Raw genomic sequence first — 24,112 nt, 5'->3', positions numbered from 1 at the left:
GGACAAAGTGCCACGCATGCGCAGAATAAATAAAGAGATGAAAGCTATTGGCCACTGCCCCGTTTATAGTCCCGACGTACGTGTTTTATGTCACCGCGTTTAGAACGATCGGATTTTCCGACAACTTTGTGTGACCGTGTGTATGCAAGACAAGTTTGAGCCAATATCTGTCCGAAAAAATCCTAGGATTTTGTTGTCGGAATGTCCGAACAAAGTCCGACCGTGTGTACGGAGCATTAGGCTGGACTTCTACTTTAACATTTTATTACCTGTTAATCCCATCAGTAGATCCATTATTTTCCCACTTCCTTAAAATAGTGAAAACGCTGATCGTTCTGCAGTGAAATCACAGCAGCGTTGACATCCTGTGGAGCAGGGATGGGTACTGTCCATGCCTCTTATTGCATGGCCCAGATTTTAGCTCCTTCTCAGCCCTGAAGGGGGACTCTTACAGCCCACTAGTGATTTTAAATAAAATACCATTCTGGATTTTAAGGGCCCTTTCACACGAATGCAGCTGGCTGCAGTTTGATGCTTTTTGAACTGTACTCCAGCTGCATAGACAGCCAAAAATAAATCAAGGTAATCCTATGGGCATAATTCACACCATTGCAATGCAATTCAGCGCAGTTAAGAAAAAGAAAAAAAAATGCACTGCCAACTCAGTGCTAAGTGCAGCACAAAAGGCATTCAAGGGCACATCAAGCACGCTTTAAATGCATGCAACCACACAGTGAAAAACTTAGGGCCCTTTCACACCGAATGCAGTTGGATTGTTTTTGAACTGCACCCCAACTGCATAGGAAGCCCAAAATCAAGGTAATCTTATGGCATAGTTCACACCATTGCAGTGCAGTTTAAAAAAAAAAAAGTAGAGAATGCTGCATTTTTCTGCACCACATATGCAGGGAACGTGCTACAAACCCATTTTCAAATGCCTGCACCTGCACTGTGCCCCTTTAAGAGCCCATTCACACCAGAAACCTCACATAACTGCGCATTTTTGACTGCATGTCTGCATGCGGTTGAAGCGCATATGATGTGCGCTTGACATGCGTATGCGTGCTTGAATGCGTAGTGCCTAGCACTGCGTTTGCAGTACATTTTTCTATATACGTTTTTGGGCTTGACTTTCTTTGCTTAAAGGGGCACGGTGCGTTGCATGTGAAGCGCGTGTGTAGCGTGTTCCCTGCATTTGCGGTGCAAAAAAATTCAGCATCCTCTACTTTAACTGCACTGCATTGATGTGAACTATGCCCGTAGGATTATATTGATTTTGGGCTGTCTATGTGGTTGGAGAGCAGTTCAAAATGCATAAAACTGCAGCCAATTGCATTCGGTGTGAAAGGGCCCCAAGCCAAGAAAGACTAAAAATGTACAGAAAAATGCACTGCATATGCAATGCTAAACGCAGAGCAAAATGCACTGAAGCGCACTTCAAATGTATGTAAACATGCAGTCAAAAACATGCAGTTATGTGCCGTTTCTGGTGTGAATGGGCCCTTAGGGGAGAAGTGGCACTTCAATTCCTTTTTCTATAGGGTATGGCATATGTCTTTTTTTCCCCACATTAACCCATGCTCTGAGGCCGCCATTAGAAATATTGATGTTTATTGTTACATATTAAAAATACAGATAACTAATAATGAGTAATAGCACTAAGTGACACTGTCTTTTTTTAAAGTGGTTGTAAACCTCAGACATGAAATAAGAACAAAGCATATCCCTCTATAGTGTGTACTTGTCTCAATTAAGAGCAATAAGCGCCACTTTTGTCTGCTGCTTTGTTCCACTGCTATCCGCATGAATCCTTTTTGACAAGTTTTCCTGACACCAAGATAAAAAAAAAGGTGACAGGGGAGGGACTTCCAGCTGACTGACAACCTCAGCTCTGTTCCTGTGTGAAGGGGGTGGGTCCCTTCCCTCCAATCAGCTCTCAGAGCTCTCCTCATTAAGCTCTGCAGTGTGTAACTTCAGCTCTCCGCCCCCTTTTTTCTGAACTCTCAGACAAGCTTTAAAATTCAGCACTTTGAATGGCTGTAGAGGAAAGACTTCAGATAAACCGATACAACATATGTAGGAGGATTTGTTTAAATGCATCGCCTGAGGGCAGTGACTTCACTGGGTATATGTAAGGGCTTACAACCACTTTAAGTTGCATTGTAGTTTAAAAAAAGAAAACCTATTTCATGAATCCAGAATGAGGCTACTGATTTTATGTGCATAGGGAACACTCAAACTGTCCCCGAAAATACGTTTTCCTGTAGCTCCCTGCAGAAGAAGTCCACAGTGAAATCATGACACAGTTGGAAATGGCTTGGACAATCAGTTAATACAGAAATCCATGCACATATAAAACAATGCTTGATGCAAGCAGGTTAGTTTTGCACCCTCAGTCCCAAGAGTTCCATTGTCCGCTGGAAGAAGGGCAGGGGTGGAGCCTGGAGATGTGCAGGGTACCTCCCTTGAGGATCTTTTGGCATTAGGAGCTGATGAAGGTGGAGGTGAAGGGGCATCCGATGCATCTGCTGGCTTGAAAAATGCATCTTGCGAAGAATATTCTCTTCTACCCTCTGGGTAAAACAAAGACAAACGAGTCAGTTTGTTACCACATTGTTTAGTAAACTTTTCTGGTGTTGGATACATACAATGGATAGGTTTTCCTATTAAAATGATCTATTAGGACAGGAAGTGATAGGAAATCTCTCCAATAGGGACACAAACAAAAATACAATTTTAGCAGTGAAGAAGGGTTACAGCAACCAACAATGTTTTATTACTTCCTGTCCCGGTGAACAATGCTTGCTACATTTTGTTTGGCGAACGGGAATTGGAGGGGAAATCTCCCAAACGGGGTCACATGCAGGAAAAAAATCCTGATGCACATGTAACCCTTTTTATCTAAAACTAGAAAAACATTTTGGTTGGATTCAGACTTCACCCACCTACTAACTACTCACAGTAAATATATTGCAAGCGGGTGGCAGGAGCAGGCTAGGTAACATGCATGTACGTTACCAGCTTTCCCCCAGGTTTGGGGCGTGCTCCCTGCTTCCTTGTGTTGTGACACAACAAGAGTTTGGCAGCAGATTTCAGCCAATAATTGTGGCTGAAACCTGCTGATCGGCTGTGTCCAATCACACACAGAGTTCTGTGTTTACAAAAACACAGAACTGTGTACAGAGAACAGCAATCTGGCTGTTTCTGCTCCCTGAAAAGCATGGAGAAAAAAAAACAGACAGATCAGAAAGTAAAAGAAGCACACATTAGACTTGTTAGGCACACAGTTAACCCCTTGATTGCCCCTTAAAGTGATTGTAAACTTTTTTTTTTTTTTTAATTAAAATAACAAACATGTTATACTTACCTCCTCTGTGCAGTGGTTTTGCACAGAGCAGCCCAGATCCTCCTCTTCTCAGGTCCCTGGCTGGAGCTCCTGGCCCCTCCCTCCTTTCGAGTGCCCCCACAGTAAGCAACTTGCTATGGGGGCACCCGAGTCAGGCTGCAGCTCCGTGTGTCCATGCAGACACAGAGTTGCTGTTCGGCCCCGCACCCTCTCTCTCCTGATTGGCTAACTGAGTTTGATTGACAGCAGCGGGAGCCAATGGTGGCGCTGCTGTGTTTCAGCCAATCAGAAGAGAGAGGATGGCTGAGGCATTTATGGACAATCTATGGACAGAGATGGGGCTCAGGTAAGTATTAGGGGGCTGCTGCACACAGAAGGCTTTTTATCTTAATGCATAGAATGTGTTAAGGTAAAAAACCTTATGACTTTACAACCACTTTAATAGTAAAGTGGTAGTAAACCACAGCTGGTTAAAAAAAAAACAAAAAACACACCTGCAAGGCAATTGCATAATGTGCTAGTATGCACATTATGAAATACTTACCTTGGAACAAAGCCTTCCAGCGGCATGCTGTAACCATGAGAGGGCGGACATCTTCCCCCAGTCTTTCTTTCGGGTTTGCACGCTCCGGCTGTGTAATTGGCCAGAACTGCGATGACGTCACTCCCGCGCATGTGCGTGGGAGCCCTTGGTTCCGGCGCGAAGCTCTAAAGGCAAGGTATGCCGGACCTTCAGAGTGCATGCCCCAGTGATGTCACCGGCTGCATTTAGGGTGAATATCTCCTTAATGGTGCACCTTTATGAGATATTCATTTTACCTACAGGTAAGCCTTATTTTATTGTAGGAACTTATAGTGGAAATCATCAAAAACGCACCAAAAACGGGCATGCAGAAATGCATCTGGACTGCGTTTCTATGTTGTGAACTGGCTCTTACACTGATAAAATAAACCTCTTCCCCCCATATAATGCATATTTGTGAAGGCGACAAAGAGTGGGATTTAATGCCCACCCACTGCATATAATGTGCCAATGGGTGGCAGAGCTTTCTGTGCTGAGAGCGCCCTCACTGCATACCCCTAGCACAGGACTGGCTCCCGATCATGTAACCACTGTGATAGCCTATTACAGTGGTCATGTGATTGGCAGGTCCTTCTAACTCCCCAGGCGTGAAGATCCCGTTAAAGAGATGCTGGCGTAGGGCGGAGGAGGTTACAGAATACATAGAATGATAAATAATGATAACAAAGCTGCATTGATTTGTGCCTTTTATATGTACCTGGAATTCAAATTTTGGCAAACAGAGAGAAGCAACTTCTCTTCTGCTCAATAACCACATTACTCATACAGGAAATGTGACTCCTAAGAAAAGCAGCCAAGCATCTACCTGAGTTTGTGGCAGCGCCAAATCAAACGGAATGTAGGTATCCTTTCCCAAAATCTTCGCTACCCGCGCACCATACGTGTGATCCCCAAGTATTGGACAAAACTTCAGGGTGCATTGGACCATCAGCTGCTCTCTGAAGACTGAAAATAAAAAGTATTAAATAAAGCAACAGTAATGATTAATGTAAATTTACCTCCTCAAAAGGGAGTAATTCCATTTTTACATGGTAAACCTAATAGATAATGTCCAACACACCGGGGGGGGGGGGTGTCCACTACCTGCACCTAAACAGGAGGCTCCGCATTTAAGAATCCTTTAATTCTTTTGGGAGGGGGGAGCGGGTACCTAGTTTGGGGAGGTAAGAGCTCCCTCTTCCGCTGGAATCACCTAGGTCATATGTGTCAAACACAAAGGCGTGGGCCAAATATGGCAGGCCATTTCATGTGGCCCTTTGCACCTCTCCTGCAGCTGTGGCACCCCCTTGTCCCCCAACCTTATCTGGACAGTTGACAGCAGAGAGGAGGACACTATATCTCTGTGGCTCTATATGTGGCATCTTTCTCTATGTTCCTTTTTTTTGGTACAGTATTTTTCTTTCAGGAGTACAGAACTCCTCTGGCAGACCCTGTGCTCCTCTGTACAGCCATAGAGTGGTTCATCTCTACCCGCCCCCCTTCCATCTCAGCAGTTGGCAAAAGAGAGGACAGGGGTCCTCCTACAGATCCTGCACCTCTCTATGCAGCTACAGCACCCCTTAGTCTCTGCATTCAGCAGACTTCGGAAGCTGACTCCAGCCTCTCTGGTCCTCCTCTAGACCCTGCACTTTTTGCTTCCCAGCTCCGCCCCCAGATTCTTCCTGGGAGCAGCAGCACAAGATAAAGGGGGGTGCACTGTGATGTAAGGGTGGGTGGTGGACTCTTCACATCTGATGGTGGGGGGCTATTGACATCTAATGTAAAAGGGGGGGTGGGGTGCTCTGATCTAGTCTTACAGATACAACCGGCCCCTTGAGGGCAACTATAATGCTGATGCTTGACCTAGGCCAGTGATGGAGAACCTTGGCACCCCAGATGTTTTGGAACTACATTTCCCATGATGCTCATGCACTCTGTAGTGTAACTGAGCATCATGGGAAATGTAGTTCCAAAACATCTGGGGTGCCAAGGTTCGCCGTCACTGACCTAGGCCCTTTCACCGGAAGTTCTTCCCGAAACCCCCCCTCCCCCAACCTCTTGGCAAACATCACAGGCCTCCAGAGGCTGCAGGACCATTAACAAGGCACAGCGCGGCCCGTGCATGCGCAGTGGGAAGCAGGCTGCTTAGCCACAAGGAATCACAGCCGGTTTCCCACACTGGTCTCAGGGACCTGATGACCAGTGAAGAGCTGCCCTGGGGGAGGACAGCGCTGGGTCCCTTTTATTTAAAAGTCAGCAGCTACAGTATTTGTACGAAGCTGATTGGCCGCCATGCACAGCTGCACCAGATTTTGCACTTTCCAGTTTTAGTAAATCAACCCCTAAGTGACTTCAACCCCTATGCCTGCCGGACACATTACGAAGTGCAGTACGGGGGTTCCAGGACAGGCAGACGTCTCACCACCGACTATCATTGCGTCTACAGACCAGTTATAAATGTACCTGTCATGGGCTGCAGCTGTAGTAAAGAACAACCATCCGCAGAGTCCAGAACCTTATAGAGTGTCCGGGTCTCCTTCACCTCTCTCCTCTCCAGGCTCCCTCTGGATGGATCTGTCACTGGAACGACCTGTACAAAAATCATAAACTGCACCTACACCGCATAGAATAATCAACAGACCCTGATCTGATTAGATCATGCCTCCTCCCTCAGCAACATGCTAATTACATTTTTAGTAAAATATTTCCGTTTTCATTACATACTTTATTTTAGACCCAGTGACATTATCACTAGGCGTCTGTGCTTCTCTATGCAATACCGTCAGATCGTGGCTGGTGAGAGGGGCCAACATGATGCTGTACATACAGTAGCTTACAAAATACACCTCAATACTCCTCTCAAAATCCCTCATTCCCAAAGCAAGCAGTGGGCTGGTTCTTGGGAGGAGTTATGCAAATATCAAAGCGCCTTTATGACTGGATGTCAGGCTGGATGCGTGGGTATTCCTAGGCAGAGTTTATTTGCATATAGACTAGGGGTCGGCTAATATCGTTTTTTCAGGGCTGATACCAATACCGATTTTTCGGCTGCCTTTCAGGCCGATGTACAGAATATCGGCACCTGATATCGGCTATCACATTGACCTGCCACCAGATGCAGCATATCACTTGCCACTGTCACCTGCTTCTCTGCTTTTTTTCTAAGATCAAATGTAGTATTTGTTCTCATCAGTTGCCAGAGGAGGCGCTGTGCTACTCCCAAAGGGGCAGAGCTATGCAAATCTGATGGTGTAATTGTACCTGGACAGCCTGTGTCGGTAGGGGCCACATTTAGGCGCTCTCAGGATGTAGAGGCCAATGATGGTCATATCTGAGCAGGCTTGATGGGTGCTCCTGGTGAGGATGGGTGCCGCATTTGGTCTGGCCGAAGGGCTGGGTTATTCCGGCCTTCTGGCTAGGATTGGTGTGGTCTCTATTCCTGTCAGCATCCAGTGGAAGAGCTGGTGCTGCCCTGAAGAGGGGTCAGGGTGGTGCCATGCAAATCCGCCGGGTTGATGGGGGCCTGGAAGGGCTAGTACCGGTGGAGGCTGCTTTATAGTCGGCGGCTCTCCCCGAGAAAACCTGGAAGGGTTCTCTATCTGGCAGGGATAGAGGGCCGCACTGGTCTGGCTGAGGGTTCGGATCTGAAAAGAAGCCTATGGTGTCCCTGGAGTGGCAGTCCAGGGGTGCCGTACAATCACTGTGAGTGAGGGTCACTTTGATTTATGGCACCACGGTCACTGCACCATACCACACTTTTTTTTTTTTTTACACCTGCCTCCTTTTGGCTGGGACCGGAGGAATTTTTGATTCCCGGCCGGAGGGCCTGGCCATTGTTTTACACAATGATCACTTTTCACTCTCCTCTCCACTTCCTTCTTCCCCACTTTCTTTTTATTTAAACCCATGTTTGTCATTTTTTGTATTTTTATGTTTGTAGACGTTTTTGCACATGTGACTAGTAGGATGTAGGTCCTTGGGCCTGCCCCGAAAGTCTTGGAAGGGGATGGACATGGCCTTCTGGCTTGGTTTGCCCTCTCTCATGGGGGTCTCCCTTCGGGGGAGCCCCACCTAGTACTTGGGTGGTTCTGTTTCGACAGACCCTCCAGAGAAAGGGATCTGTCTGGTTTCGGCCAGATGGTCCATGTGTAAAGTACCCCAGTCCCTATCTGGAACCTAACGCCCCGGGGGATCAGGGCAAGGCCCTCTACTTTTAGAGGGCTTGTGTACAGCCGTTGCACGTTTTTGGGTTTCACTCTTTATGTGTATGCACTTTTTTTTGGCACCGGGTGAAGTAAGTTTTGAGTGTGTTTCACACGCCTTGGGCTTTCTAGAAAAAAAAAAAAAAAAAAACTGCCACCCAAATGCAGAATGTCACCTGCCACTGCCACACAGATGCATCTTGTCACTACTTCTGGCAGCCTCTCCCAATCGGTCGTCCGAGCGGGTAAACTGCCACACGCGGGTGGTGAGAGATGATGTTACTATCTCTCTGCTTGCCCACGGCTGCAGCTCTGTCTAGAGCAGCCTTTGCGGCCCTGCTGTAGGGCCGGAACAGCGGTGATGTGAGGCGAGAAGTGAGAGATGATGTCATCCCCCTGCTGCTCACCTCACTGCTGACAGAGATTGGCAGAGATTGCAGCGAGCGCCGCATGGGGACAGGGGGAGGAGGTCTGACCAATAATCTGCAATATCGGTACGTTTCTGACCGATACCAATAAATTTGAAAAATTTAAATATTGGCCCCTGATAATCGGTCAACTCCTAATGTAGACCCCTAAACTAGGTAACACCCACATGTGATGCCGAGCCTCCGTAATAGAAAAAAAACTGAAATCCAATGAATGAAAAAGGCAGCCCTGATTAGAATCAAGTTGGATAGTGCCCACCTCATTTTCTGTCTGGAGGACATTGAAATCTAATGAATGAAAGAGGCGAGCCAGGGACAGTCAGCCTGGGGAGGAAGGGGGTTAAAGACACTGTGGGGTGAAATTTACTAAACCTGGAGAGTGCATCAGCTTCCAGGTTTTATTGTCAAAGCTTAATTGAACAAGCTGAAGTTAGGAGCCGATTGGCTACCATGCACAGCTGCACCAGATTTTACACTCTTCATTTTTAGTAAAACAATCCCACAGTGTTTTCAACCCCTTTCCTCCGCAGCCTGACTGTCCCTGGCCCGCCTCTTTCATTCATTAGATTTCAATGTCCTCCAGCCAGAAAATTAGGTGAGCACCATTCAACTTAATTTTAATGAACAATAGGAGAAGCTCACAGTGTGCAGTGAAATCAGAGTAAGCAATTATAGTCCAGGAGAGGAACCTGTACAACTGTGCAAGACTGAATGGGAGGTCGGAGTTCAGCTTTAACCACCAAAGGACCACAAGCCGTTCAAATCCACAGAGACATCAAATCAACTTACCAGCCTTAGATCTTTAATATCTTCCTCCTTTAGAGCCACTTTTACATCGCCCTCCGCTGGGTCTGGTACTCCCAATGTGATCGCACTGAAAAATAAGAGGCCATTACTACCTGCAAGGAGTTTGCATGTTCTCCCTGTGCCTGCCTGGGTTTCCTCCGGGTACATCAGTTTCTTACCACACTCCAAAGACATGCTGGTGGGTTAAATGCCTCCTGTCTGTTTTAGGGACCTTAGATTGTTAGCTCTTTGAGGCAGGGACTGATGCGAATGTATACAGTATCTCACAAAAGTGAGTACACCCCTCACATTTTTGTAAATATTTTATTATATCTTTTCATGTGACAACACTGAAGAAATGACACTTTGCTACAATGTAAAGTAGTGAGTGTACAGCTTGTATAACAGTGTAAATTTGCTGTCCCCTCAAAATAACTCAACACACAGCCATTAATGTCTAAACCGCTGGTAACAAAAGTGAGTACACCCCTAAGTGAAAATGTCCAAATTGGGCCCAAAGTTTCAATATTTTGTGTGGCCACCATTATTTTCCAGCATTACCTTAACCCTCTTGGGTATGGAGTTCACCAGAGCTTCACTGGTTGCCACTGGAGTCCTCTTCCACTCCTCCATGATGACATCACAGAGCTGGTGGATGTTAGAGACCTTGCGCTCCTCCACCTTCCATTTGAGGATGCCCCACAGATGCTCAATAGGGTTTAGGTCTGGAGACATGCTTGGCCAGTCCATCACCTTTACCCTCAGCTTCTTTAGCAAGGCAGTGGTCATCTTGGAGGTGTGTTTGGGGTCGTTATGTTGGAATACTGCCCTGCGGCCCAGTCTCTGAAGGCAGGGGATCATGCTCTGCTTCAGTATGTCACAGTACATGTTGGCATTCATGGTTCCCTCAATGATCTGTAGCTCCCCAGTGCCGGCAGCACTCATGCAGCCCCAGACCATGACACTCCCACCACCATGCTTGACTGTAGGCAAGACACACTTGTCTTTGTACTCCTCACCTGGTTGCCGCCACACACACTTGATACATCTAACTCATTAGACCACAGGACATGGTTCCAGTAATCCATGTCCTTAGTCTGCTTGTCTTCAGCAAACTGTTTGCAGGCTTCTTGTGCATCATCTTTAGAAAAGACTTCCTTCTGGGACAACAGCCATGCAGACCAATTTGATGCAGTGTGCGTGTATGGTCTGAGCATTGACAGGCTGACCCCCCCACCCCTTCAATCTCTGCAGCAATGCTGGCAGCACTCATATGTCTATTTCCCAAAGACAACCTCTGGATATGACGCTGAGCACGTGCACTCAACTTCTTTGGTCGACCATGGCGAGGCCTGTTCTGAGTGGAACCTGTCCTGTTAAACCGCTCTATGGTCTTGGCCACCGTGCTGCAGCTCAGTTTCGGGGTCTTGCCAATCTTCTTATAGCCTAGGCCATCTTTATGTAGAGCAACAATTATTTTTTTCAGATCCTCAGAGAGTTCTTTGTCATGAGCTGCCATGTTGAACTTTTCAGTGACCAGAATGAGAGCGATAACACCAAATTTAACACACCTGCTCCCCATTCGCACCTGAGACCTTGTAACACTAATGATTCACATGACGCCGGGGAGGAAAAATTGCTAATTGGGCCCAATTTGGACATTTTCACTTAGGGGTTGTACTCACTTTTGTTGCCAGTGGTTTAGAAATCAATGGCTGTGTGTTGAGTTATTTTGAGGGGACAGCAAATTTACACTGTTATACAAGCTGTACACTCACTACTTTACATTGTAGCAAAGTGTCATTTCTTCAGTGTTGTCACATGAAAAGATATAATAAAATATTTACAAAAATGTGAGGGGTGTACTCACTTTTGTGAGATACTGTATGTAAAGTAAAATAATATATAAGTTGTAAACACTATATAAATAATAAACATTTATTCCAATAGTAAGGTCTGCAGGACATGAACAACCTTCAACAAGACATTGTACCTGCGCATAAAGGAACACAAGGGGGCGCCAGCTAAGTGCAGCATAAATAGGTTTATTATGCTTAAAAAGCCAATGGCAAAATCACAGAAATATAAAATCAAAAAGCTTATTTGCAGCCATGCCACATTAGATGGAGGCCGTCCACCGGAAGCGCCACTTGTGACAGCAAACCGCGTGTTGTCAGTGAGGAAACCAAGGCCAATGCTCCAGGAAGGGAGGAGAGCCACTATGGAACACAGAGCAGGATTTGACGTCAGGGGCTGGTTGCAGATAAGCTCTTAGATTTTATATTTCTGTGAATTTGCATTTGGCTTTTTAAAGCAGATGTCCGTTTTTATTACGGGAAGCCAAAGGCTCACACTGGATTACTGCACAGATCTGGAAGAAATACACAAAAGATTACCAAGATTCTAGGAAGAATAGACATGACAAATGTATTTACCTATCCCAGGATTAAGCTTTAGGGCTAACCCACACATGTACAATCCTAAAATCACAGAAAAGCCACAGCGATTGAATGCTCCGCCCGCTCTGAGCTGCTGGCTGGCTAGGGGGCAGTGTGGTGCACAAATTAGCACACCACACTGTCTTTTTTTTTTTGTACTGGCTTTATTTGAAGTGTACAAAACGTACACTTCATTCACTGCAATGTTGGGCAGCGCGATCATTGCAGTGCGATTTGGGCGGTGCGCTGCAATAAATGCAGCATGTCTACATTTTAGCGCAGTCCTAGGCTGACTTGCAGTGTGAATGAGACACATGGGGTGACAGACATTTTACCATGCGATAAAACATCTGTCGCTGCAAATGTGTGAATTGGCCCTTAAGTAAACCAGTTGCTTTGCCCTATACAGGTACACTTGGATTTTTTTTTGCATCGTACATAAAGCTTGGACATCTTGGGTATCATTTACAGGACCAGAGAACGTAAACTTACCGGAATGTTGTAAATGGTTTCTTTGCTTTGCGACACTGAGAATAAAAATCTTCAAAGTGCTTGGTGGTCACATGGCAGGTGGAGAGAAGGACGAGCCCAGAGCTCTCCCTACAGGAGAAGCAAGAAGAACAGATCACAGCCATCCTTCAGAAGTGCCTTGGTGGGAGTTCTATGTCCTGGCAGGGGTGGGTTGTAAAGCTGGCCATACACCAGTATAATTTCTTTAGAAAAAAATGTACATTTTTGGAACGTTCATTCCATTTCCTAATGACTAGAGGGGTCAAGTCGATGTTCGTTTTTTTTTTTTTTTAACCTTATTGATGAGAACATTCGAAGGAGGCTCTTGGGAGGAGCTGTGTAAATATCAAACTACCATGATTGGTGTCGGCAGGTAGGCTGTAATTGCATGCAGACCACCCTAGGTAAATGCAGAGTCTCCATAATTGAAAGAACAGAATTCCAATGAATTATGGGGCAGGCTGGGTAGAAAAGCGCTAGATGATGCTTGTGACAGACCCAACCGGGTCAGGGGCTTTTAGAGGGGACTGCGGGGTAGCCTCCTGCCTACTGACTAGGGGCCCTGGCATTTTAGGGAGCTACAATCATGGAGAGTTGTCCTGTTATATAATGCAAGATGACATGTTATTACCACATATAACAATCAAGGAAGCCAACCTGAGATTCAGTGAGAAGATGGATGTGGAAAGAAAGCTGTTTAATGAGATCTGTTGCTGGACTGTCTGGGGTGGTCACTCCCTGACTAGGTTTGTCTAGGAGCCTAGCCATTGATTAGCTTACTTTTTATTAGATCACTGTTTAATTAGGTTACAGTTAGCTGCTAGCTGTTCATTAGATGTACTGTTAGGCTGGCCATACATGTTCAATCTTCTTGTACAAGTTTCCTTTAGGATTTACCAAAAAACATATAATATGAGGGCAAACAAACTAAACAACTTTCAATTGTATCCAATTAGGCAGGGCCTTGCACTACATAGTTTAAGGTAAATCTAAGAGCCCTTTCACACTGGGGCGGTTTGCAGGCGCTATTGCGCTAATAATAGCGCCTGCAAACCGACCCGAAAGTGCCGCTGCTTGCATTCCAGTGTGAAAGCCCCGAGGGCTTTCACACTGGAGCGATGCGCTGGCAGGACGGTAAAAAAAGTCCTGCTAGCAGCATCTTCGGAGCGGTGAAGGAGCGGTGTGTATACCGCTCCTGCCCATTGAAATCAATGGAACGGCGCGGCTATACCGCCGGCTAGCGGCCGCATACCGACGGTAAAACACCGCTAATAATAGCGGCGTTTTACCGCCGCCGCCGCCCCCCGCCCCAGTGTGAAAGGGCTCTAAAAGGAAAATTGTACAAGAAAATTTAACATGTATGGCCAGCCTAAGATGTGCTGATGATATTACTGTTTAAAGTGTGGGCGGCACAGTGGTGTAGTGGGTAGCACTTTCACCTAGCAGCAAAAAGGGGTCGCTGGTTCAAATCCCGACCACAACACTACCTGCCTGGAGTTTGCATGTTCTCCCTGTGCCTGCGTGGGTTTCCTCCGGGTACTCCGGTTTCCTCCCACACTCCAAAGACATGCTGGTAGGTTAATCAGATCCTGTCTAAATTGGCCCTAGTATGTATGAATGTGTGTTAGGGACCTTAAGTTGTAAGCGCCTTGAGGGCAGAGACTGATGTACAATGTATAGGTAAAGCGCTGCGTAAATTGACAGCGCTTTAAAGGTACCTGAAATAAAATAAAGTTTGCATTGTTTAGGATAATGTGATCAAGCTCTTATCTGATTTTGTGTGGTATATATTCTGTGTAAGCTTTCAATAAAGAGTCCAGTTTGCACCCAAGCTAGTGTCGTCTAGTTCTTGGGCGCAATAGTCAGCAATAATACCTGGTTTCAGAGTGAAGGAAGCTGTATCTTGGTGGAGGCACCCAGGCGGTCCGTCACAATGCTGGATGTCCTCCAGCCAGGAAATTAGGCGGGGACTATCAGCCTTGCTGCAGCTTCTAGTGCACATTGTGAGAAGCTCACAGTGTGCAGTGAAATCAGAGTAAGCAATTACAGTCCAGGAGAGGAGCCTGTCCAACTGTGCAAGACTGAAGGGAAGGCTGGAGCTCTGCTGGAGACTGTAAGAATACGGTAACATATACTGAAAATGAATGATAATAATAATATAACATACATACTTTGGTGCTGCTTTCACAACATGCAGTTCAGGTTTGATCTCCAATAACTGCTGTAGATCTGGAAGTATAGACACCAGGGAGATCTCTTCTGAAGTTCCTGCAGAGAAAGGAAACATTGTCAACAGTCAAAAGCCATCAGGATGAGTAAAGAGGGCGAATCCCCCCAGCGAGGATAAACCGCATTATAAACTCCAAAGAGGGTCCCAGAATTCGGCACTCTATCCCAAAAAATGGCTTTAGACACTTTAAAGGGTTTGTTTAGGTTAGAAAAGGTGACCCAATACGCTACACCCCCTCCCTACTTCACACCCTCCAGTCCCCGCCGTACTTTCCTCCACGAGTGATGATCCGTCAGTACCCAGGCAGGCGGTGTAACAGTCCAGGGATTAGAAATCCTCGCTCTTATCCCTCTTCTGTCTGCAGGGATTAATGCAGGGATGAGTAATGCTCTTTGCAGGTGCTGACCAATCAGAATCACTCTGATCCATCCTGAAGGTCCTGCAGAGAGAAGAGCAGGGGATTTCAAATCCTCGGACCGCTATACTAGGCACTGAAAGCTTATCACACACAGAGTAAGTAAGGCAGGGACTGGGGATGTGGGGAGGATGTATGGTGTTTGCTCACCTTTTTATTTTTTTTTCTGAAAGGGTAAACTTACACTTTAAAGCTGAACTTCCGGCAGAAAAAAAGAAAAAGTAATTTCAATATATTCCTCAAAAGCCTAAGAGAAATAAAAATCCACTTTCTGTGCACCAAACCCAGATATTACTTTATAAAAGCAGCACTGACATTATTACTGTGCTGTACATAGACTGTGCAGAAAGCAGACCTGTGGGAGGGGCCCACAAGGCTCCACCCACTACAGAAAACTACAGGAGGGGGCGAAGACAAGACCAGTCACCCATCACAAGGAGAGAGAGCGGCAGTGAGCGGTCTTTATTACAGGAAGTCTCACGCTGGATTACTGCACAGATCTGGGAGAAATGCACTAAGCACACCAAGATTCATAGGAGAAGACACAAGACGAATGGATTTAGACAATATTTGCTTATTCCCGAGTTCAGCTTTAAAGTTTCCTGATCAGATCTTTGGTTTACATCAATGTGGAGTGGGGACAGGTTGTCATTATTATATACATTGGGTGCGTACCTGCAATCGACAGTCCTTGTGGTTTGTTAATGGCGAGGAGCGGACCTGAAAACAGGACAATATTGTAGTCAGTAAAGACAAAATAAAAGGCGTATTCTAGATCTAAATAGGAGAACATTAAGAGCTGGTTAACACCAGTCCCGGTGTGGGAACAAACATGGAAGTGCGTGATTTCCCACACCGCATAGGAATATGCTGCCGGCTGCAGATGAGCGAGTTCCATTAATTCCTAATTGCGCCCCCCATGCATCTCGAAAATGTGGTTGCCAGGGGAGTAGCTACGGGGGGGGGGGGGGGGGGGGGGGGTCGCCCTTACTGCCCCCCTGTACGTATGGCCAATGCCAGCATAGGCAGCTGGATGGGTAGGAGTACCAGTGCCTGGAGGACAGGGGTGGGTAGTCCCTACTGCACTGGTTGCTCTTTAGTCTCACATTTCCTGCCCGTGTTCTCAGCCAGCTCCTCCGGGTCCCTCTCTCCTGCCCCATGCAGCACCACTCAGTCCAGTGTCCTCCCCAGCCAGAGTCCCATGCCCCCCCGAGTGGGCTCACACTGCACACTTCTCCTGGACAAACAAACTTTAAGCACACAGGTGCAGCACTATGAGAGCCGGCTCCCCGGGGGGGACACCACAGGCTTGTCTGCCAGCCCCCTCCACCCCTGTCATACACAGATCTCCCTTGGAGATATGCTGATCGCCCTGTCCATGCTGCTAATGGAGGGAGCCCAGGTGACCATGGATGAGTGAGATGACCCCATATCCCCCACACACCATCCCATACCCCACTCCATCTTCCCTGGGGACAGGGACCCCATCTCCCCTGGGGACATGAACTCAATATCCCCTAGGGATGGGGACCCCATTTTCCCTAGGGACAGGAACCCCACTTTCCCCTAGGGGCAGGATTCAGATTTTCCCTAGGGACAGGAAAGCCATCTCCAGATCACGCTGGCTGGCAGGGCTGGCGTCAGCCACCCTAGGGTACGAGGATGGGGGAGAGGGCAGTAAAATCTGAATCCCCAGCCACTTGGGAGATTTGGGGGGGTGTACTAGCAGGGGGTCGCTGGATGCCAGGGGTACCAGCATGGGGATGCTGGAGGACAGAGAGGGGTCTAGCAGTACCAGTGCAGGGTGGCTGGAGGATGGGGGAGTACAGTAGTATCAGTGCAGTGTGGCTGGAAGATGGGGGAGGGTGGTTGGGCTGCAGTACCAGCACTGGGTGGCTGAAGGATATGGGAAAATGCACTTTCGACTGTGTAGGCAAAAAATCCATGCATTGGCATTGCCTGTATGCCTGCATAGGAGGAGCAGAGGGGGCAGCTGTATATAGAGCAATTGATCTCTCCATTTTCCTCCTGCCTGCCTTCTCTCCCTCCTGCAGGCATGAGGAGGAGGAGGAGGAGGAGGAGCGGGCTGATTCAGGAGAAAATGGAGAGATCAATTCCTCTATATGCAGCCACCGCTCTACCTATTCATCTTTCTTGGATCTTCCTCATCCCCCGCAGCTCTGCCGGGTTCCCCCCTCGCCTCTCCCGCTGGCTGTTGCGGGGGATCTGTCAGGATGGAGAGCGGGCTGATAAATGTGTCATTTACCGGCCCCTATTTTTTCTGAATGTAGAATCAGTGATCTGTACCGATCACGGACTCTGTCCATTCATAACTGAGGTATAGTAAACTGTGTTTACTATGCTTCAGTTTATGAATGAATGGGAAGCCCTGTACAGATCTATTCCTGTCCATTAATTCTGTGTAGCTGAGGCTGCAGAGATAGAGATTGAGGGCTGTGTCCTCAGTCCCTTTCTCTGGCTCAAAGGTGAAACATCAGTGGTCTGTTTAGACCCCTGATATCTCACCAAAGCCCCCCCAACGAGGCTCCTAAAAAAATTGTAAAAGATAATAAAAAAAATATTGTAATAATAAATGATAAAAAAATACTGACACCAGTGGTGGAACTACAGGGCTCACAAAGGTTTGTGACCGGGCCCTGGAGTTCCACCACCGGGCTCAGAGAGAAGGTCCCCGGCTAGGGGACACAGGGGCCCTTCAGAGTTTCTTGCACTGTGGCCCTGAAGGTTCTAGTTACGCCACTGTTGGTTGCATTCACAGCCGTCACAACACATGGTACCGCAGTGGTTTGGTGCGGAGTGATTTTAAAAGTCGCGCCTGCCATACTTTTTTGCATGGAAATGTACAAAACCGTGGCAAGTGGCCCTAAAGTTGAAGTTTAGTTAAAAAACATTTTTTTCTATCAGTCTTTAGTTCCATTACTGATGAGCAAGGAAGGATGTGGATTCTGTAGAAATCTTCAGTGCAGGGCTGTCCTGTCCTCTTCCTGATGATGAAGTTCCGGCACTGTGAGGGGTTAACAGCTTCTGGTGCCCGGGCTTAGCTGCACTAAAGATGATCTGACAGGGACACGCCCTCTCCTGCCCTCTCCTCCAATGAGAAGAGTTCTTTCACTGATTACAAAGCCATGATCTGTGAATGGGGGGAGTAAATCCTGTAACTGTTCACACTCTCCCCCATTCATTGGCAGTGTAAAAAGTAAAAGAACTTCTCTCATTGGAGGAGAGGGCAGGAGGGGGTGTGTCCCCCTTGCAGCTAAGCCTGGAGAACCAAAGCTGTTAACCTCCCATAGTGCTGGAAGTTCAGCAACAGGAAGAGGACAGGGCAGCCCTGCAGGGGAGATTTCTATAGTGAGCGCCTTTCTTTGCGGTTCAGTTTACCTTCCCTGTAGACAACATTCTGAGCCAGATGCTGGCACAGCTCCTCCTTGCTGAGTTTACCGACGGTGACAATCCCCGGGTTCCTCAGGATGCTGCGTTGGTCTTCCTTCTGAACCTTCATTTTATCCGGTTTTTGCAGAACCTCCTGGTACCTATCACAAGGGAAACACCACTATGATAAATATTCCCCCAACGTGACACCGGAAACCTCACCTTCCTATAGACATCCTATGGAGTGATGGAGTCGGTGGGTCCGAACAGGAAATCCAGAACAATAATCCATTTATAGTTTCTTGTATGCTTCATGTTTCCAATAGGGTCAGTTTAAAGTGATTTTTCAGTTGTAGGTGGAGCCTGGCGTTCAGAGTCACCCATTGGGTGACCATACAATCAGATTGTACAGTGCATGGCTAGCCTTACATCTCCAGCATTGAGATCTCCCTGTCACAGTGCCTAGCTCTGTTCCCACCAACCTTTTGTGTGTTACAAATCCTCCTGTTACATTCTCCATGAAATAAAAAATTCAGCAGGGATGGTGGGAAGCCGTCATATTGAGCACAGCAGTGTACATACCCGGCATCTCAGTGCAGGGATGGTGGGAACCCCTTATAATGGGCGCAGCTGGTATAAAGATCTGGGAACCTTATATAATGGGCACAGCTGGTGCGTGGACCTGGGAACTCAGTACAGGGATGATGGGAACCCCTTATATTGGGCACAGCGGTGCACAGACCTCTCATAATGAGCACAGCAGGTATAAAGTCCTGAGAACTCAGCACAGGGATGGTGGGAAGCCCTCATAATGGGCACAGCAGGTGTACAGACCCAGGAACTCAGCACAGGGATGGTGGGAAGCCCTCATAATAGGCACAGAGGGTGTACAGACCCGGGATCTTAGCACAGAGATGGTGGGAACCTCTCATAATGGGCACAGCAGGTACAAAGACCTGAGAACCCAGTAAAGGGATGGTGGGAAGACCTCATAATGGGCACAGCAGGTGTACAGACCCAGGAACTCAGCACAGGGATGGTGGGAAGCCCTCATAATGGGCACAGAGGGTGTACAGACCCGGGAACTCAGCACAGGGATGGTGGGAAGCCCTCATAATTGGCACAGAGGGTGTACAGACCCGGGAACTCAGCACAGGGATGGTGGGAAGCCCTCATAATTGGCACAGAGGGTGTACAGACCCGGGAACTCAGCACAGGGATGGTGGGAAGACCTCATAATGGGAACAGCAGGTGTAGAGACCCGGGATCTCAGCACAGGGATGGTGGGAAGACCTCATAATGGGAACAGCAGGTGTACAGACCCGGGAACTCAGCACAGGGATGGTGGGAAGCCCTCATAATGGGCACAGAGGGTGTACAGACCCGGGAACTCAGCACAGGGATGGTGGGAAGACCTCATAATGGGAACAGCAGGTGTAGAGACCCGGGATCTCAGCACAGGGATGGTGGGAAGACCTCATAATGGGAACAGCAGGTGTACAGACCCGGGAACTCAGCACAGGGATGGTGGGAAGCCCTCATAATAGGCACAGAGGGTGTACAGAACCGGGATCTTAGCACAGAGATGGTGGGAACCTCTCATAATGGGCACAGCAGGTACAAAGACCTGAGAACCCAGTAAAGGGATGGTGGGAAGACCTCATAATGGGCACAGCAGGTGTACAGACCCAGGAACTCAGCACAGGGATGGTGGGAAGCCCTCATAATGGGCACAGCGGGTGTACAGACCCGGGAACTCAGCACAGGGATGGTGGGAAGCCCTCATAATTGGCACAGCGGGTGTACAGACCCGGGAACTCAGCACAGGGATGGTGGGAAGCCCTCATAATTGGCACAGCGGGTGTACAGACCCGGGAACTCAGCACAGGGATGGTGGGAAGCCCTCATAATTGGCACAGCGGGTGTACAGACCCGGGAACTCAGCACAGGGATGGTGAGAAGCCCTCATAATTGGCACAGCGGGTGTACAGACCCGGGAACTCAGCACAGGGATGGTGGGAAGCCCTCATAATTGGCACAGAGGGTGTACAGACCCGGGAACTCAGCACAGGGATGGTGGGAAGACCTCATAATGGGAACAGCAGGTGTAGAGACCCGGGATCTCAGCACAGGGATGGTGGGAACCCCTCATAATGGGAACAGCAGGTGTACAGACCCGGAAACTCAGCACAGGGATGGTGGGAAGCCCTCATAATTGGCACAGCGGGTGTACAGACCCGGGAACTCAGCACAGGGATGGTGGGAAGCCCTCATAATTGGCACAGAGGGTATACAGACCCGGGAACTCAGCACAGGGATGGTGGGAAGACCTCATAATGGGAACAGCAGGTGTAGAGACCCGGGATCTCAGCACAGGGATGGTGGGAACCCCTCATAATGGGAACAGCAGGTGTACAGACCCGGAAACTCAGCACAGGGATGGTGGGAAGCCCTCATAATTGGCACAGAGGGTGTACAGACCCGGGAACTCAGCACAGGGATGGTGGGAAGCCCTCATAATGGGAACAGCAGGTGTACAGACCCGGGATCTTAGCACAGAGATGGTGGGAACCTCTCATAATGGGCACAGCAGGTACAAAGACCTGAGAACCCAGTAAAAGGGATGGTGGGAAGACCTCATAATGGGCACAGCAGGTGTACAGACCCAGGAACTCAGCACAGGGATGGTGGGAAGCCCTCATAATGGGCACAGAGGGTGTACAGACTCGGGAACTCAGCACAGGGATGGTGGGAAGCCCTCATAATGGGCACAGAGGGTGTACAGACTCGGGAACTCAGCACAGGGATGGTGGGAAGACCTCATAATGGGAACAGCTGGTGTAGAGACCCGGGATCTCAGCACAGGGATGGTGGAAACCCCTCAAAATGGGAACAGCAGGTGTACAGACCCGGGAACTCAGCACAGGGATGGTGGGAAGCCCTCATAATTGGCACAGAGGGTGTACAGACCCGGGAACTCAGCACAGGGATGGTGGGAAGCCCTCATAATTGGCACAGAGGGTGTACAGACCCGGGAACTCAGCACAGGGATGGTGGGAAGACCTCATAATGGGAACAGCAGGTGTAGAGACCCGGGATCTCAGCACAGGGATGGTGGGAACCCCTCATAATGGGAACAGCAGGTGTACAGACCCAGAAACTCAGCACAGGGATGGTGGGAAGCCCTCATAATTGGCACAGCAGGTGTACAGACCCGGGAACTCAGCACAGGGATGGTGGGAAGCCCTCATAATGGGAACAGCAGGTGTACAGACCCGGGAACTCAGCACAGGGATGGTGGGAAGCCCTCATAATGGGCACAGAGGGTGTACGGACTCGGGATCTCAGCACAGGGATGGTAGGAAGACCTCATAATTGGCAAAGAGGGTGTACAGACCCGGGAACTCAGCACAGGGATGGTGGGAATACCTCATAATGGGCACAGAGGGTGTACAGACCCAATGTCCACCAAACTCTGAAATATCAGTTTTGGGCGGAGGGACACATTCTTTATCCGCCTATCCATGCAGGATTTACAGGCAGTGCAGTCATACTGTCCTCTCATGTCACCTTCATGTCCCTGTAATCAGGTAATAAAAGGACTCACCAGGGCACTGAGTGCTTCTTCCTTGTAGAGGGGATCTGGAGGGCTGCAACGTGACGGATCAGCCCACACACAGGCAGACAGATCCTCTTCCAGGGTAGAGCCATCCTCAGAGTCCCATCACCTCCCTCTACCCATCAGATGTCAGTACAACACTGCACATGCTGCCTTCCTAGAAGCTGACATTTTCCTCCCCACTGAGCATGTGCCAACTGCAGCAGAGCATACTGGGAAATGTAGTTATTTTAATATTCAATGTCTGCAACCAGGGAAGATAGTGTAGCAGGTCTTTTCTTTTTTTCCCTTTTCTTTTCTTTCATTTCGAGAGCACTTGAAACCCCATACTAATGTTCCCCATTTTCAGCCTCTTGATCCTGCTGGAACTTGTAGTGTTACAAAAGAAGGAGGGGGGATGCTGGGAGGCGAGGAAGGATTAGTATTGGAAGATGGGAAATTTTTGTTTGGGTAGAATTTTGGCTTACAATTCATGTTTAGGGGGTAAGTGTGAAGATTAGTGCTCACATTTTTTTGAGGGGGGGAGGAAGATTTTTTCCCCTAACACATAAAGCTCATCATTATTGCTGATCATGGTGTGAGAAGTGGAGTGGAGACTCAGGAAATGCTTCTTCCTGCCTGCAACAGACTGATGACATGACCTCAGCAGGGCCGAAACTGGGGGGCACCTGCCCCGCGTGACACATCTAGGGGGGCGCCACCAGGGGTTCCACCCCCACCTGCACTGGGTACCTTTGCTCTCGGGGTGTCACTGCTGCCTGATCAAGTGTAATGAGGCAAATCTGCGTTCCAGGTACAGCCTATGTCTTTTCTGCATGAGGCTTTCCAGAGAAGGGAAGGCTTCAAAGAAGGTCCTGGACTGGACGGGGGGCGCAGTTAAGGCCCTGGTCTGAGGGGGGGCTAGGGTTGCCACATCATCCCTTTAATCCAGCACACACATTTATTACACAGGTTCTGTGGCTGATTAAGGTGGTAATTAAACTCATTTGGTGCCTTCTCTGCATTAAATCAGCCACAGAACCTGTGTAATTCATATGTGTCCTGGATTAAAGGGATGATGTGGCAACCCCAGCGGGGGTGCAGATGAGGCCCTAGACTGGGGGGCTTTAGAGGAGGCCCTGGACCGGAGGGTTCAGTGGAGGCCCTGGGCTGATGGGGGGTGTGGAGGAGGCCTTGGGCTGAGGGTTGCAGGGGAGGCCCTGACCTGGGGGGAACGCAGAGGAGCCACTGGACTTGGGGGATGCAGAGGTGGTCCTGGGTTGAGGGGGGGTGCAGAGGAGGCCCTGATCTGGGTGGCGCAGAGGAAACCCTGGAATTGGGGGATGCAGAGGAGGCCCTGGACTGGGGGGGGGTGCAAAGGAGGCCCTTGACTGGGGGGGGGGGTGAGAGGAGGCTCTTAACTTTGGGTGGGCTGTAAAGGAGGCCTTGGACTAGGAGAGGAGTGCAAAGGAGACCCTGGACTAGGGGGGTGGGTGCAGAGGAGGCCATTGGCTAGGAAATGGTGGTTGATGTGGCAAAGGCCCCTGGATAGGGGGGGTACGAGGGAGATACTGGACTAGGTGAGAGGTTGCCTGGAGGTCCCAGATTAGGTGAGGGGGTGTCTGAAGGCCTTGGATTAGGGAAGCAGGTGTCTGGAGGCCCTGGACTATGAGAGGGGGATCGTGGAGGCCCTCCGGTCTAGGAAAGAGGATGCCTGAAGGACCTTCCAGCTTCAGGGAGAAAGAGCCTGGATTTAAAGCCTGGGCTGAGGAAGAGCCTGCCTGGGCCCTGGAGGGTGGGTTCACAACATAAACGGGGACATTTATCAATTGTCGCAAGTAATGCCAAACAGGAGCAGAGAGACAAGTTGTGTAATAGATTTATTAAAGGAGAAGTACAGCCAAAGCCCGTTTGGTAGTACTTCTCCTGTTGATCACAGCAGTGCAGATTGTTTTGCACTCTTGTGACCCATTTTCAGCTGACAGCGGGCTGAAGCCTGCTCTCGGCTGATGTCAAGGAATCGGTCCAGGCCGGGGAATTGATCGCACCCATATGGTTGGGATCTATTCACATGCCTGGACCCAGGCCCGGATTTACTCCCTTTGCCGCCCCAAGGCCGGGCCCTTCAATGCCGCCGCCCCCCCCCCCCCCCCCCCCCCCCCCACACACACACACACACACACACACACACACCACCAGAAAGAGCC

The 24,112-nt window shown here is 48.8% G+C and overlaps 1 protein-coding gene across 2 annotated transcripts; it reads right to left on the bottom strand.

The window, feature by feature from the left end:
- Positions 1-1,594: 1,594 nt before the first annotated feature.
- RPUSD3 (RNA pseudouridine synthase D3) lies at positions 1,595-22,146 on the bottom strand. Of its 2 annotated transcripts, XM_073591977.1 has the most exons (9): positions 21,915-22,144; positions 18,317-18,468; positions 15,593-15,637; positions 14,444-14,540; positions 12,255-12,362; positions 9,328-9,412; positions 6,372-6,498; positions 4,735-4,874; positions 1,595-2,573 (listed from the first exon to the last, which is right to left on the bottom strand). In XM_073591977.1, exons 1-9 carry the CDS (start codon positions 22,016-22,018, stop codon positions 2,379-2,381), a joined length of 1,053 nt encoding a protein of 350 aa, XP_073448078.1. In that variant the 5' UTR covers positions 22,019-22,144; the 3' UTR covers positions 1,595-2,378. The 2 variants fall into 2 exon arrangements, with proteins under 2 accessions (XP_073448078.1, XP_073448079.1); XM_073591978.1 differs by lacking the exon at positions 4,735-4,874 and having other exon boundaries at positions 21,915-22,146.
- Between the last annotated feature and the right edge of the window lie 1,966 nt (positions 22,147-24,112).

The sequence above is a fragment of the Aquarana catesbeiana genome, linkage group LG07, assembly GCF_042186555.1.
Source record: "Aquarana catesbeiana isolate 2022-GZ linkage group LG07, ASM4218655v1, whole genome shotgun sequence".
Lineage (NCBI taxonomy): Eukaryota > Metazoa > Chordata > Amphibia > Anura > Ranidae > Aquarana > Aquarana catesbeiana.
Note: the sequence above shows the minus strand (reverse complement) of the source record. Positions and strands in the feature narration are given on the sequence as shown.